Source organism: Drosophila ficusphila, unplaced genomic scaffold (genome assembly GCF_018152265.1).
Source record: "Drosophila ficusphila isolate 14025-0441.05 unplaced genomic scaffold, ASM1815226v1 contig_791, whole genome shotgun sequence".
Lineage (NCBI taxonomy): Eukaryota > Metazoa > Arthropoda > Insecta > Diptera > Drosophilidae > Drosophila > Drosophila ficusphila.
The window spans coordinates 5,373,025-5,389,993 of NW_025064737.1; the positions used below are offsets into that span (position 1 = coordinate 5,373,025).

General features: G+C 42.8%; 2 protein-coding genes across 5 annotated transcripts in view; one reads left to right on the forward strand and one right to left on the reverse strand.

Moving 5' to 3' along the window:
- Window positions 1-16,969, reverse strand: part of LOC108093309 (heterogeneous nuclear ribonucleoprotein R) — a 60,631-nt gene that overhangs the window by 31,599 nt on the left and 12,063 nt on the right. For all 4 annotated transcript variants that reach the window (XM_043208949.1, XM_043208947.1, XM_043208944.1 and 1 more), the window contains exon 2: window positions 10,467-10,556. In XM_043208949.1, coding sequence (XP_043064884.1) covers window positions 10,467-10,556 — 90 coding nt within the window. The remainder of the gene's footprint in view (window positions 1-10,466; window positions 10,557-16,969) is intronic.
- On the forward strand, window positions 10,738-13,134 carry LOC108093310 (putative mitogen-activated protein kinase kinase kinase 7-like). The gene is made up of 5 exons (XM_017193293.1): window positions 10,738-10,828; window positions 10,894-11,199; window positions 11,459-11,635; window positions 11,708-11,849; window positions 12,237-13,134. Exons 1-5 carry the CDS (start codon window positions 10,787-10,789, stop codon window positions 13,025-13,027), a joined length of 1,458 nt encoding a protein of 485 aa, XP_017048782.1. The 5' UTR covers window positions 10,738-10,786; the 3' UTR covers window positions 13,028-13,134.

Here is a 16,969-nt window from a genome sequence, read left to right on the forward strand (position 1 = left end):
CGGTGCATTCGCCAGCGAACTGATCGCCTGTTGCTGGGGGCTGTGGCCGCGATCGCTCGATCGGAGCAGCGCTGCACAGGAAGTGCACGAAGCCTCGGAGAACAAGTTACGAGCTCTCGGCTTTCCCGATGATCGTTGGTCGGTCGGTCGGTCGCCCGATGCAGTTGCACTCTCGCTTCTCTCGGGGTTTATTTTAAGTTTTTTTTTTTTGTTTTTTTTTTTTGCAATTTTCTTCGTGGGGCGTATTCCCCGCGTGGAGCTTTGAAACCTCGATCGACGATCGGCGATCGTGTGTATGTAGATCCAGAGCCGCTGCAAAAGCTTCGGATGCACTTTCCCTGGCTCAGCTGCGGGTTACGTAAAGCTTGCAAGTAGGTATCTCGGCTAATTTTGATTGAATTTCCTTTAGCTATTATTAATTTCGGCTAGATTCGTTTCGACCGACTGCGTTTCGCGGTATTTGGGCGATCCAATCTGGTAAATTCCAAACCGACTAAAAGGTAATTTGCAAGTGGTTGCAAACGCAGTCGCTGATGGCAAAAGTTGATTGCTCCTAACTGGTTAATTATATAATTTCAATTGTTTTCAGTTCACCTCACTTGATGATCATAATTTGTCACTAAACACGAAGTATGCACTTTCAGTTGTTTGTTTTTTTTTTTTCAACAAATTGTGTTTACTTTTGTTTGGGTTACTTTGATTTTTGTTTTACTTTGTTTTAGGTTGTGTTTGTTTCACTTGTTAGAAATTTATAGATTTTGTATTTGATTTTAATGCATTTCCAGACATGTCGCTGCATTTTGCGTACGCTTTTAAAGTTTGCAACGCGTGGCCATAGATACTTTGCTCCCCGCTCAAATACAAGTTTTATGCCGCTTGATGACTGCGTTCGTTTCGATGTTAAATTAGTAGTAGTAATTAAAATTAAAAGCGTAATTGGCTTGAACACTTAACCATAGAGAATATTATCAAAGATTTACCGTTGTTATTAAATGTAGCAAATAAAGAAAAACTTAAACAAAAACTGGCAAATGTTTTGCTTAAACGTTTTAACACTAACAAATTTAACTGGTGATTCAACTGTGTGATTCGATGCTATTGTTAAAGATTTTCCGAAGTTGATGGTTGTTTATTTGTTTTAGGGACTGGCTCTATTGTAGTTGAAATAATCCAAAGTGTGTTGAAGACGTCGTATGCGCGGACTCCGATCCTGAATAGAATTTTGACTAAAATTTGATTTCCAACGTTGGCTGCTTGATTTTGGCTGTTGTGTTTTAATTCCGAAAGATGTGTGTTTACTGGTCAGAGTTTCCTTAACCGTTTGTGTAAAAAGTTCCAGATTTGTGGTTGCAATATTTTCGCATGGTCGTTGCGCGTCCGCGATACTTGCGAGTGGAGTGGCGATGCGATACAGATACAGATACCCCGATGGCTGGGTAGTCAGTCCGTCTCAGAGGCCGAATTTCCAGAGTCTCTGTCGGCGACAAAAAAGCTTGCAGTCGCAGTCGCACACCGATACACCCATACAGCGAAGCGCAGTGAGAGCGAGAGAGCCGCACAGCCGGCAAACTCTGAGGCGAAGCTACGCACACAGGCGCATCCTGCGCTTCCTTTTTGTTTTGTTTTTGGCATTCGCAGCGGCAGTCGATTGCATTGGTATTGCAACCGCTCTCCCTCTCTCGGAAGCACACACACACACACACATGGCAAAGAGTACGTAGCCTGCTTTTTGTAGTTTTTCGCCCCAGCTAGCAACCACCCAGCTTTTTGCCGGCTTGTAGTCCAAACCTTTTGTCGCCCAGAGAGTATCGCACTCTCTCTACGGTTTTTTGTGGATTTTTTTGCCACTTCGAATTGACCCCTCAGAGATTCAGATTCAAATTCAGATTCCGATGCCCAAAGATGCCAACAAAGTCGCGATGCGTTTTGTCGCCAGGGGCTCTTGTCTCTTGTCTCTCTCGCAAATCCGTCTCCCTCACCGCCGTTCAACCCTCTCGCTCGCACTCTCGCTGTGTTTGAGGAACATTTCAATTAACTGCAATTCTTCTGCTCCCATCGCTGCCCGGCGGGCAATCCGTTTTTATGATCCATCCATCCACTCACTTCGCTGCCCGCCGAACGTCCAAGTTTAATTAACTCGGAGTCACGGACAATGGACAGCGAATGAGCGACAAGTAAAGCGTATCTAGATGCCCCCGATAAGATCTGTCATGGCTCGGATCGGATCGGCTTGGCTCTTCTCGGCTCTATGTGCCCATCTCCTCCCTGGGACTCCGCTTCCGATTGTGATTCGGATTTTCGCCACTCGCTAACTCAATTTGCAGCCAGCAGGTGCGATGACCGCGCCGGGGAGCACACAAATTTTGATTGCAAAACTAAAATCGTAATCCGACAGCGGATAAGAGTGGATTGGAAGAAAGGGAGTAAAAGAATTCTTACTACCAATTTATAATATCTAAATATGTACTTCCACATTAAATTGAAAGGGTCAAGGTCGGCTCTTTGGAACCTATTATTCTGGTTTTGTTTTATTGGATTATGAGCGACTTGAATAACGGTTATCCTTAAGAATGCTTTAAATATGTAATCCAGCTTTCCAGATATATTAATTGTGATATAGTTCTTAAAAGAATATTGGGGCAGTTAATGCTAAACATGAATTTCTCACGAATTATAAATATTTTGCTTACAGGGTACTATAGTCAAGCGTCACTAAAATGTTAATAAAATCTAACTCATGATCTAAAATAATGTATTTTTATCCTTTTTAAAATACCATGAATCCTGTAATATCATAAGCATACGGTATTGTCATCAGAAAATGGTTAATGCTGCCGAAGTAATACTGTAGTAGCAGCAATAAGGAACCTACTGTGGGCGAAAGCATTCCCTCGCAACCAACACAGAAATCGAAAGCCAAACGGAGCGAATGCAGGCTGAAAACGAGGCTGAAAGGATAACGCTTATGCTGGCTGGCTGGCTGCATGGCTGGCAGAGGCAGAGGCATCATCAAAAATCGGAGGCATCATCAAGCGGCGGCAGCGGCATCATCATCATCAACAACAACAACACGAATAATAACAACAAATGTCCGTATCTGCGGCGATAACGCAGTTTTTCGTGGCGATCCTGTTTTCATTCCCACAGTTTTGCGAGGCTTACATCTCGAGGGGGACGCAGTGGCCCCGTAGTGGCCAAGCTATATGGTACACGGTGTATACGGTGGCTTCTTTATAGGGGAAATCTCGGGCGCATGGTCATCATCAAGGCGATCGGATCGCCTCGGTTCGGTTTGGATCGGATCGGATCGGATCGCTCTGCCGGCGTCGCAGCGATGGTCTCGAAATAATAAGATGACATCCAACACTTCTTGCGATCCGAGAGGCACAAACACACAGCGGAGGCACAAAGCCCCGAGTCTCGAGACTCAACGACCCTACCCCCATTTATGCATTTGTGTGCCCGGTTCCCCTAAAGCAACCCCCTCTACTCCACCCCTTTTTATCCTCCCCCCCTCCTGCTAGCTAAGGCAGCCGCAGAGTCCGTTCCAAATATTTTTCATATAAAAAATCACATTTTTTCCCTCTCGCGCATAATAAAACTTTTTCTGCATGCTTTTCATTTCATTTCCTTGCCAAGTTGCCGAGGGTCGAGCGGTTTTTCGGGGGAGGGGATGGGCGGAGGGAGGAGGAAGGAGGGGCGGCAGACAGCAGCGCACTTGGCCGCCGCACAAAGGAAGATCACGGCGCAAGGACTTGTCTGCATTCAAATGGCTGTAGGTAGAGGTTGAGGTTGTGGCAGGGGCAACAGGAGAGGCAGCAGGAGAGGTAGAGGTAGAGGTACTCGTCCTCGAATGTACCTGAAACCTCTCTCGCCAAAAAGGATGGACAATGTCCAGGGTCCGAAACTTATTGAGCCACGCTGCTCGCTGATATATATTTTCTTCTTCTTCTTCGCTCTTCCTTTGGCTCGGCTTCTTTATCGCCGGTGGTTGCTCATGTTTTGCTGCTGTACTCTCAAACTCAAGCTCGGGGAATCGAAATCGAAATCAGCGAGCATTACTCTGCTCAGTCGCAGAGTGAAAAAGCCGAAATTTGTGGGTCTCGAGAAAGTCGAAGGGGTTAGCCAGCTAGAAAGCCAAACAATGTGGGTGCACAGCAGGGGTTTCCGAGCTTTTAAGGAATTTTCTAGCTTCCTAATTGATGCCTTTATTTCGTTATATTCATTAACTATATTATGAACTCCTTTTAAAAACAGCAAGTTTAAATAAAATAACTTTTCTTTAAAATACAAGCATATTGAAGAAACAAATAACGATAATATTTAACAAGAAAGGAAGCTAGCTTCGGCAAGCCGAAGCTTATATACCCTTGCAGTCATCAAATATGTCGATATGTACTTAAAGGCTAAACAACATCGAAGCTAAGACTATTTTTCTATTCATTTTCCATATTTTCGACTATAGATCTTATGTGAGCTATATGATATAGCTTTCCGATTTTGATCAAATTTAATTCGTAATTCAAGAGTCCTTAGAAAACTTTATATTCCAAAAATCATGCGTATCTGATAAAAAACAACGATATTATAATTTTATTTCCGTTATTTCTATATAGATCTTTCGATCTTTCCTATGGTACCTATAAGATATAGTTGTCCGATTTTTATGAAACTTTTTTCTCAATATAAACGTGGTTAGAAAACTTGATATTCAAAAAATCATGCTCGTGGGATAAAAAACAACGATGTAATCAATTTATTTCCATTAATTCTATATATTTTTCGATCTCTCCTATGGCAGCTATATGATAGAGTTATCCGATTTTGATCAAATTTAATCCGAAATTCAAAAACTGTTTGAAAACGCCATCTAGAAGAAATCAAGTCGATCTGATCAAAAACAACAGAGTGAGAATTTTTTAGTTCATTCCCTTGTATGGGAGCTATCCGATATAGTCGGCCGATCCGGCTCGTTCCGACTTATATACTGCGTGCAACAACTACACAACTTTTGGGAAAGTTTCAGCACGATAGCTTTAAAACTGAGAGACTAGTTTGCGCGGAAACGGACAGACGGACAGACGGACAGACGGACAGATGGACAGACGGACAGACGGACAGACGGACAGACGTACAGGCGGATTCCGATTCTGCTCGTGATGCTGATCAAGAATATATATACTTTATGGGGTCTGAGGTGTCTCCTTCACTGCGTTGCAAACTTCTGACTGAAATTATAATACCCTTTTGCTCTGCAAGGGTATAAAGATAGATTTCGAGATCTTTAAATAAATGAAAAACAATAAAACATACTGGTCATCCGTTTAGGAATGTTTTTTTTTTTTAATAAGAAGTACATAAATACAAATCTAAGATGAGCTTGACTTCTTATTTCCTTCGTTTTCCATAGACGCAATTATAATATAATTTTGTGAACTGCATTATAGTAATATTCATATGACATAGTTATATAAATAATAAATACAATAAGACATATTAAGAAACTATTAACTTGATTTTCCTTACTGATAAAATCTCATAAGTTAAAGCCAATCAAATTATTTGTTTTCATTTTTAAAATATATTTAAATTAAATTGAACTTCTACTTTCCCTAATTGTTTTAATTGAATCTAACAAAGCGTCAAATGAAATCCATTTTTAATGATAACCATTTAATTAAACTAAACTCACAGAACTTTAAAAAGAGAGTTCTGCAGCTTCCAGCCACCTTTGCGGAGCGTTGTTTACCCAAAATCTTAAATGGCAACCCAGAAACAGGGACAGGAAGTGGATGACCAGCCGCAGCGAGGACATCGCAGGAGGAGGACGATGAGCAGAGAAAAAAAAGCGAGCGAGGAAGGAAACTCAATGCGACATTTGCATTTTTAATGCAGACCCACATATAAAACTAAGTTTTTTATGAGTTGATTTTGATTTGCGTACTTCTTTTTATGTGTTTTTTGCATTTGGCCAGGCGACTGGTTCGTATCGTCTAATTTTTTTTCGCTGGCCGTTTCCTTTTTTGTGTGTGCTTTTTTTTTTGGTTGCGGAATCGCTGCAAGAGGCGGTCGCTTGACCATCGGTGTCTCCTCCTTTGGCCATTGTCTGTGCCACGGTGTCACCTTCGAGCGGCCAGCAGGACGAGCAGGATCCTGGGTAAAGGAGAAGGGAGAGGGGAGGGGGGATAATAGCCAGAGAGCTGACCACGCAGCAGACAAGACAAAAAGCTAAGCAGAAAAGCACACACAACGGGAGGAGCGCAGTATCCTTTTGTGATATATGAGTAAGTTGTACCTGAAGGATATGCGCTGAGCCGTTGAGCACACACAAGAAGCTGGAGGCAAGCAAGCTGCTGCTGCTGCACCACCACCACCACCACACTATTACCATCATATCACCACCACCGTGGCACACTATCATCTTTATGCGACGACTCTGGCCAGGAGTTTATCATTCGATATCGAGCACAGCGTGATTATAAATGGAAAGGGGGTAACAAGGGGGTAAGGGAATGGGCATGGGCACAAGGATGAGTATGATGACCGCACCCGTGGCCTGGACACCCTGAAATCCGCCGAAGGAAAATCGAGAGAGCGACGAGGAGGAGCACCCCTCGCTGATCTTCTCGGGTCGCGGTCTTTGTTTTTATGGCCATGGCTGGTGGGAAAATTTATCTAAATTGTCGATGGCGTTCTCCTCCTATTTTTTTTTTTTTTTTGCATTTGATTCTTTTGCAAAAAGGATTTCTCTTTCTTTCCGTTTTTTGTCATATTGTGGAATGTTTTGTCGTCACTTTTCAAATGAAGCAGCTACACAGCCGAGGCAAAAAAAAGAGAAAAAAAAGAACTGGGCAGAATGATGCGCCGGCAAATGGCCAAAGTCCATAAATTAAGCCCGCGGCAGAAGAAGGGACAGAAGGGCAACGGGAATGGGAATGGGGTAACGCATTTGACAGCGGCCAGGATCGATGCGATGCGAGGAAGTAGAACAAAAAGCTGGCAATTGGATGAAGGTGTTAAAATACAATGCCGCCTTTGTGCCGCGCATCCTGCGCCAAGGACCCTTCGATTCGACGATTCGAGGCTTCGAGGCGATTGCCGAGGCAACGAATAAACACAGAAGACGAAGGCGCCCGAATTTCCAAACGTTTTTCACCAATTAGCTGTCAAAAGGAAACTGGCGACGGGGCCACTTGACGTTGCCGGCGAGAAAATCAACAAGCCAAGGGAAAATTCACCAAAGGATGGGGACAACTTCTGACACGCAACCTGCACAGCAAGCGGGCGCGGCAATTATTTTTAACGAACGCGCAACAAAGTGGGTGGCGATGAGTTGGCAGAAGGTCCTGGGTCAATGTCAGCTTTTACACATCGCACATCGCGCATACGCCCCGTTGTTTGCCCCCTATTTTTGAAGAGGGTTTCTGGGTCAGTTCGATCGCAGGCAAACGGATCGTGGTCGAAGATTAAGATCCATTGAAAGTAAAACAAGGTCCAGCTGACGCGGCATAAATCTGGGCAACTGCATTCGCAATCGGAATCAGAATCGCAGCTGCAACTGCAACTGCAACGGCAACGGCAATTGCAACGAAGCCCGACGGTCCACGCAATCAACGCATTAAATCAATTTTAACTTGGCCTACTTTTGCCTTTTGCCATCGCATGGGGCGAGTTCTTCCCACCGCGTTTTTTCGTTTCTTTTCTCCTAAAACAAAAGACCCAAACGGCGACCCTTGCAACGAGCAATGCAATGCGTTGCCGCCCGGCAGCAACATCGCTGAAACAGCAGAAGCAGCAACATCAAAACAACAACAGCTTGCACACATGGCGCAGCCTGGGAAACCGGGAAAGGAAAGATGCAGGCCAGGATTTCGAGGGAGACCCATTGAAATGCAATCTGCAATCCAAGCACACATGGCGACATGACGACAACACAGCGCTTTCTGTTCGCTTTCGGTTTACGGGCACTTTGAACGCCGTTAAAGTGCAGCAACGCGGTTTTTGTCGCCGCCAAAATGAATGCGAAATGTTTCACCTACATTTCCTTTACCTTTGGCAAGGTGCAACTTGCCCATATGAATCACGTTTCAGATGTTGTCGCTTTTTGCTTTTACACAGCTTCTACTCTCATATTGAGGTGGATTAGTATTGCTGCTGCTGGGTTGATTGAACTTTAAGAAAATGTACAAGGACTTTTCCAAATAAAGTTAAATTAAAATACTAGAACTTTCCAAGGTAGTTTCTCTTAAAAATTATGTGACGATTTGTTTTTAGAAATTTTCTGTATTCATTTATATACTTCAGTTGGTTCTTCTGAAGATTAATTTTAAAAACCTTTTCTTGACAAAGGAGTAATTTGCTAAGTTTTATTTTAATTATAGAGTTATTTATATATTTTAATTTTTTATGGGACACCAAGTTCGTAAAATAAATATTTAAAATTTAAGGTTAATAAACCATTGGGTTGCTTAATCAGTGAAAACGAGGCTCCGTAATGAGAAGGAAAATGCCGGCCGGAGGATATCAGCATCGACATCCGAGCTTCTGCCACTGAAGTCCTTTTTACCATAAAAGCCCCTCTCCTCCCCTCCCTTCCCCTCTCCCCTTTCATCTTTCTACGGCATTGCAACATATTACATGGCTATTTACTTAACCCATTAATTCCGCAGTCGAAAAAATGACGCTGCGAGGTGCTGACATGGCAAAGGGCTAACCAGAACGGTGGCACAGCCAGAAAGCCCTGGAAAGCCCAGGAAAACCCAGTCCAGAACACATGCAGCCGGCAAATATGCGAAACGTGGCGCGAAGAGCATGCTCAAGTGCTATGTACTCGCATTTGCATTATGTAAACGCACTGGGGCCCTCTCCACTCTACCATCCAAACGAACTAGCTACACTGGGAAGACAACATGAAATGTATCTAGCTTAGATAGAAATTCTTGCAATTACAATTAAATCGTAGAACGGGATGTGGAATAATCTAGATTGAATTAAGGTTTTCCTTAAATAAATTTGCGTTTAGAAATACTTCATGTTGAGATACAAGCAATTAAAATCGTAAGAGGGATTGCTGAATTTATTTAGTAAAAAGTACAAAGGTTTGTTAAGGTATAATAAAAGTGAGATTTGATCTATGCATAACGGGTATAAAATACTTTTTTAAGGAATTATATCTATAAAGTTTAAACTGCTAAAGGATATTCAATTATGATAGAAATTGTGATGTTAATTAATATTATATTACATTACAATTTTGCTTAAGGATATTATTTATATATATTATTTTTATTATGATTGTGATGCTTATTCTTCTTTTATATTTACAATAAAATTTTAAAATACTCTTTTAGGGAATGATAGATGATAATATATTGATAGATGATAAATATTGATGATATATGATAGATATCATATATTAATCTATGTAGTATAAACTGCTAAAGGATATTAAGTTGTGATAAAAATTATGAAGCTTATAAATTTTATATTATTATAATAAAATTTCGAAATGGTAGTATCTGTTTTTATCAAAATCTACCATTTAAAGGCATTGTTTTTGTGAAATGTTATTTATGAATAATTGCAAAAGAGAATGGTATGTCTATTTAGTATCAACTTATTACAATTAAAAAAATAGTATTTATTTTGATTGCAATTATCTACCCCATATATAAGTGAACTTTATTTCTCTGCGTGCAGCATAAGCAAGCATTGAGGCAGGCAGCCTGCCAAGTGAAGTGGGCATGTGGTTTACATAAGTCGGGTGTGGGACCCGGACTTTTATCGGGACTGGGACTGCGACTGCGACTGGAACTGGACCTACACCAACAAATGTGTTGGCAAAGGCTTGCTGGCTGGTTGGATGGTTGGTTGGTTGGATGGTTGTTTGGCTGGCTGGCTGAAAACGAAAGGAGTGCAAGGAACTCGGGCCGCAGGCAAAAAACTAATGGAGAGCAACTGCTGTCAGGCGCTTTATGTAACCGTAGACACTCGTGTAATTCAAGCAGGCAACGGCATCGCTGGTAATGCGAGATCCAGATGGAAAGGTCTGCCAATATAAACAGCATGAAACTGCTCTCTAAGCTGGCCCATCAAAGGGGCCTTGAAGTGCCCATCGGAGGTCTAAGCAATCTACTTCAGCAGCAGAAGCCTTTTTAAAATAAATTAAAGAAGTAATTTAAATGCGGAAAGGGGAAGGGAAATCTGTATGGTAAGAAAATTAGGAGTTTGTCATGTAATAATCTTATTAACTTTCTAAGTTCACAGGTTTAATCTTTACCAACATTAATTTATGGTAAATAATTGAAAAGCCCAGTATAATTATTTCATATTTTTTCCAAGTATAAGATTCCTTTAAATAACTTCTATTTCTCCAGTCTACTCTTCTAATTTCTCATCTCCATTCACGATTAATGTTTTATTTTTAGGTACAATTTAATCCACATGAAAAAAATTAAAGCACTCACCAGTTCCATGCTGTCCCAATGGGCTGGATAATGAGGAATACATTTCTGGGCTGAAGGTCCGATATGATTCGCGACCCAAGGTGTGGGAAACTGCAAGTAAAAGATATGGGAGAAATGATTACCTTAATTTATCTTTATATCAAATCATAAAAAAACGCATTGCTGATAAGTTCCGATTCAATTCTAGGGGGTTTCGATTTCAAACCGGACACAGATAAGCGGTCTTTATCTCGCCTAACTAGCAGTTAAATACGAACAAGAAAATTGCAAGCTCTTCAGTGCCTAAAAGTGCTTCAAGCTGATCGTACGCTTAACTACAAATGGCTGAGAAGGTGAACGTTGAGGAGTTGGAGCTGAGTCAGGTAAATAACCCTTTGAAATTAGAAATAGTCCTGGCCAGCATTAATCCTACCCGCCTGCTTGCCAGATTCTCGGAGGTGGAGCTGGTGGAGAGGTGAGGAAGGCCACCTGGAAGGACAAAGAAATCGCGGTGAAGGTGTCTTCCCATGCAGATGAGTCACTCAAGAAGAGTGCAGAAAGGGAATTCACACATTTGACGCAGATCGAGCACGAAAATGTCATCAAGATATATGGAGTGGCCAGCGACGGCCAGAACACCTATTTGTTGATGGAGTACATGAAGGAGGGCTCCCTCCACGACTTCCTTTACACCGATAAAAACAGGGAGTTCTCCATGGAGCAGGCCCTGCGTTGGGCCTACCAATGTGCGAAGGTAAGCAGTGATTTGGTATTCCCCATTTTATGTAAATAATAGAGGTAAATTACAACTCAACAGAAATCTCACCCAAATTCTCATTAAAACGTCCATTAAAACGAGGATTAATCTTATTTTTCAATTATCAGCTCTCCTAGTAAGAAATGTCTTCAAACGTAATTCCTTTTTTTTAGATTAATTAACAAATCCCTCAGGTTTTAAATCCTGGTTTTTCTTAGATATAATACCTAATATATATTGTTTTTTTAAAATGTAGGCCTTGGCCCACCTGCATTCGAGGGATCCTCCGGTGGTGCACCGCGATGTCAAGCCGGAGAACATGTTGCTGGATGATCAGCTCGAAAAACTAAAGATCTGCGACTTTGGCATTGCAACGGATGGGGCCAATAACAGGTCAGATATGCGAGGTACTCCCAGGTACATGGCTCCAGAGGTGAGTGAAAAAGGGGAGTTCCCCTGCTTAGATAACCCATTGACTCATTGTCATTGACTCATGCACACACAGGCATTTAAATATAGGCAGTACACCGTCAAAAGCGATGTCTATAGCTTTGGAGTCATGCTTTGGGAGATGATGACCCGTCAGCTGCCCTATAGTCACTTGGAAAACTACAATAAATTCGCTATATTGAATGCCCTTGCAAAGGGTAAGTCAGAAGTCCTCTCTTTAAATATTTTTTATTTGTTATTACAGGGTATTTAACTAAATTAGGATATGGTTAGTGTTTAAAGAAGAATACCTAAGAAGAATATCCTTATTATTTTCTATGTTCTACAAACACACATATATTTTTTACTTTAAAAATAAAATTCATTAACAATCAGCATTCATTTAAGTTTTAGAATCATGTATTTCTTTTAAGACTCTTTTCCTCTTTAAATCCATTAATAGATAAACTTTTTCCTATTTATATTTAGGATATACAATTATGTTAAGTGTTGGCTTTATAATTTAATATTATTATCCTATTCAATAATGATTATCATTGTTATTAGTTTATTTTTGTTGACCCTCCCTCCCTTATGTACCACAGGCAAACCCCTTCCAATGGACGCACTGAGACCCGATTGCTGGGAGGGGATCAAGATGCTGATTAAGAACTGCTTGGATCACGATCCCGAAAGGCGGCCCACCTCCCAAAAGATCGAGGAGTACCTTGGCGAACTGTGTGTGACTAGGAACAGCAAGCTGCTCCCTCCGGTGGAGGTGCAGTTGAAGTGCTGGGAGGGAATCAAGCACCTGTTCGAGTGCTACATGGACGAAGATCCCGAGAAGCGTCCGACCAACGAGCAGATCAAGGAGTACCTGGGCAGATTGTGTGAGCCCACGAACTACGAGGACTTCATCCAGATCCTGGACGACAACACCGTCGTCGTGGTGGCCTTCCACAAGGATGGGGATGGTGACCTTCACGACATGCACGTGGATATCTTCCCGCACGAAGGCAACCACGTCCGTATGCATTTCCCAATTCAAGATACGAAGAATCGAAATTTGGGAAAGGTCATCGAGCGGGAAGTGCGACGGGCGGAGAAGGACACCGAGCGGGAGGTCTCCAGGGCTGCTCACCATGCCGAGCGGGAAGTGAGGAGGGCGATCCAGCATGCGGGCCGTGAAACCGAGAGGGCAGCCCAGGATGTGGCCCGCGAAACCGAGCGGGTGGCCAAGCAAGTTGGTCGAGAAAGCGAGCGGGTGGCGAAGCAAGTTGGTCGAGAAAGCGAGCGGGTGGCCAAGCAAGTTGGTCGAGAAAGCGAGCGGGTGGCCAAGCAAGTGGGTCGCGAAGCCGAGCGGGCGATTAAAAAGCTGAGAAAGCTGCGCTTCTAGCGAAAAATGCGAGAATTATTAATCTGTTATGCTAATGTGCCGCAGAATTATTAATAAAAAGAAAAAGAGGCGACTGCATGCAGAGAGTCCTTTCACAACAATCCCAAGCAATCCCTTCGCACAGCAACCCCGGTGCAAATGCAAGAACTGCAAGGGGTAGTAGGCCTATGAAAAGCTTAGACTGCATTAAGCACGAAGGATAAGCACAAGGAGGCGGAATCGGATGGTAAGGAAAGAGGAGGAGAGGGGGTGGATGGATGGATGGAAGGATGGAAGGATGGAAGGATGGATGGATGGATGTGAACAACAGCGGCAAGGATGACGGCTATAAGGACGATGACGGCGGACATGACAGCGCCGCTTTCGAGGGGTGGAGTACAGTATGTACCAAGCGGTGCATTCCTGCTCCTGGCACAGCGCGACTCCTTGGCGTTTTGCATTGTTTTCCTCTTCCCATACATGCCACACATTACACATACATATATGTATATACATACGTATGTGTGTATTTGTGACCGGAAACTGCCATTTAAAGTGCATTTTGGAGAGTCGCTCAGTCAGAAGAGAAAAAACGGAGCCAGAGCCCGAGCTTCACTTAAGTGAAAAGAAGAACTCCGTGGGTCTCCCCTTTGCATTCCCCATTTGTCCTTTGCGTTTCTTATTTTTTTCCAGCCCCTCCTCGCTGTTGTTGTTTTGCATGCAGAGGCAGCTCCTTTCATGAGGGGTCCCCCACAAACCCCCCGGCTTTTCCCTTCTAAGAAAACCCCCCTCCAACACGTGTAATCCAACTCCTTTTAATTACATTCAATACCCCAGCCTTAAGTGCCGTCCGTCTGCTCCAAGGTGTTGGCAGCCAGTTTTTGTTTTACTTTTTTTCCTTTCTTCCCTGCCTCACTCTCTCCCGGCTTTAACCTTCTGTCCAAATATCGATTTTCAGGTGCGGAATCCAAGAAGCATTCCCAATCGCACGGTTTTGTAAGCCCAACGAGGTGTTAAAACATTTTGTAAGAGATTGTGCAGAGGTTGCGGCCAGAACGCCAGAACGCAATAGCGCCAGAACGCCAGAACGCAATGCAATGCAATCAGGTGTCACTAATCTCGATCGGGAGATCATATTTGCATAAAATGCACCGGGCTTCACTTGGCAACGCGATGCAATCCGCAGATACTGCAGTTTCACGCTGCAGTAAGTTGAGAAGCGATGCGATGCGTCGCAAGAGGGTGAGATTAAATTAAGCTGCAGATTAGCGTGTCCTTGCACAACAGCAATCCCTAATGATAATCAAGAAGTAGTAAGTATTATGAGCAGAGCAACATGTTATACTTGAGTTATCTCAGTGTGAGATCTAATAAGGTGAACAAGTGATAAGTTGGGTAAATATAAATATAGGAATACATATATACGCTTTGGGCATAAAAATATATTAAATGTATAGTATTTGCTCATCTTCATGCAAGAAAATATATTTAACTTTTAATATCTTATCTGAAATTCTTGGCTATTCATGTGTAACAAAATATTCAACACTTCAGGATACTAAGCCCTTTGCAAGCAATTTACCATTTAGGAACAGAGCATATAGGTAATATTTCTTTTAATACCTATTTCATTAGATTACTTTTCCAAAAAAAAAAAAATTTTAAAACGATGCTTTTTTTAAACGTAAGAACAGAAAAGCTTCCGATGAACGGCTTTCCGCTTCGGATCTTTTAACCACATTTAGTCAAGCGCTTCATCAGAAAGCGAGAGCCAGATATAAGTACTACAGTGAGGCATACGTATGCGTATCAGCGGCGAGCTCCTAGGCAACCCATTTATTATCCTGCCCATTAAATGGCCGTGCCCCGCCCCCCTGCATCCCGCCCACGTTTAATCCGAGGACAAAAACAAAAGGGAACTTTAAACGTTTACGCTTGGCTTGCTTCCGAGAATCGCAATGTTCCCTACTTGAGCCATTTGCAGACTTCAGACTGCAAACTGTGAATTGCGAACTGCAAACTGTGAACTGCTGACTGCCAACTGCTGACTGCTAACTGGTATCTGGTAAATGGTAACTGGTAACTGCAAATGCAGACAGACCGACGAGCGTTTTCAGAGGAATAGGTCAGTACGGCCGAGTGAGTATTTTCGAGTGCAGGCGAGTGTGCCACCGTGTGTGTTGTGAGTACTACTACTCTGCTGTGCCGTGTGTGTTGTGTTGTGCGAGTGCATTCTAAGTTTCAAGTGTACGTGTTGTAATAATTTGCGAGCTAAAAAAAAAAAGGCCGAATGGGAACGCGACTGGCAGCACATGCTGCCACTGCCACCGCCAATGCCTTTGCCTCTGCCTCCTGCCTATGCCACTTCCACTGCCACTGCTGCTAAGTGCCGCAGGACTTGCCTGTACATTATGTATAATGAGACCGCTTTCCCGTTCCCCCTCCCCCCTCCACTTCCCTTGATTCCTTCCTCCTGTGACCGCGATGCAGTTGCCCTCACACCACAGCAGCGGGGTCAATGACAGGCCAGAAGGTCAAACACACGCACAAACACTGGCAAACACTCGAATGAGAGTTCAATAAATTGCTTATGCACTAGCACCACAATCACTGAATTATGTATTAAGGATCGCAGTGTCCGAGCAAAAACAAATTATGAGCAAATTGCTTGAAACCAAAACCCAAATCTGGGTTATCCAAACTACAACAAAAAAATTTAACAACAATTCAGTACACCCGAACTGGGTTTTCCCACCCATTAAAGATTCTATTAAATTATTAAAGAGTCTATTAAAAAGTATACTTCATGGCATCTATTTAAAATCAATACAAATGAATTTCTTAAGAGCAAAGAGTTTAGTACAACGATCATGGGAGTTCTCTGTTGTTAAGTAATTTTAAAATAAAATACAATTTTTAAAAAAATTCAATCTCAAAGAGATGCAAGCTCTTAATGCAGTACTTAAATAGGCAATTTGCTAACAAATTTATAAGGATTGACCTGATGCAGTACTTACTTAAATTGGTAACAAATTGTTTTGACATGCAATAACAAAATATGGTTTCTCCAGATTTGATTCGAAGCAAGTAAAATTTGATAAGGATTGACTAGAATTTTTAGGCAAAATAGTATCGGTGGAATATTGTTCCTCCAGCCTATAAATTTGAAGCCAACAAGCCAAGCCATTTAAAAACCGAAAAATTGCGAAAAAGAGGCCACCAACTGGAAGCTTTCGGCCATAACTCACCGAAATAACCAGGTATTCCCACCACCTCCTATTGAAGAAGAATTATGGCCCAGTGTTCTGAATTTCTCTTTGTGCAGGCGACTAGAAAAAGCGAAAAGGAGTGGCATGAATGGAGCAGGATGCGGCAGGATGCAGCAGATGAGCGACGTCGATTTCACACGCATCGCAGCCAAGAGGTCAAACTTTCAGAGGGAGCAGTGATTAATGTGCAGCAAACTATGCAGCATCTGCTGCATAAAGTATCTCCTAGATAAATCTCAATCGAACAGAACCGAACTGAATCGCCTTCTGCACTCCGTTTTTGGGGCAGCTGATGATGATGAAATTCAGTTCGTGCGACGACTTCCGCTGCAAGTTTCGCCTTTTCGCATTGCTGTACCCGCCGAATCGGGGGACTAAGGATCTCGATCTGAATCTGAATCAGAATCAGAATCCGAATCTGAGGCCAGAGCTGACCAGAGAGTAGGAAATCCTTTGTAATCGTGCGATAACCCCGACGAGTGCAGAACTTGAAACTCAACCCTTAAGCGAATGCCTGGAACAATGCCAAAAAAGCGGCAGTGGTAGTGGCAGTGGCAGTGTGGCAGAAGCGGCAGCGGCAGCGATTGCAATGCAATTGCATGTCCAGCCTAGCAGGATGCCAGCCAGGCAGTCGGATCCAGGCAGGTCCTTGCCGGCAATTAGAACACAAGCGGCTGCCTTGGCCGAGCCTTCC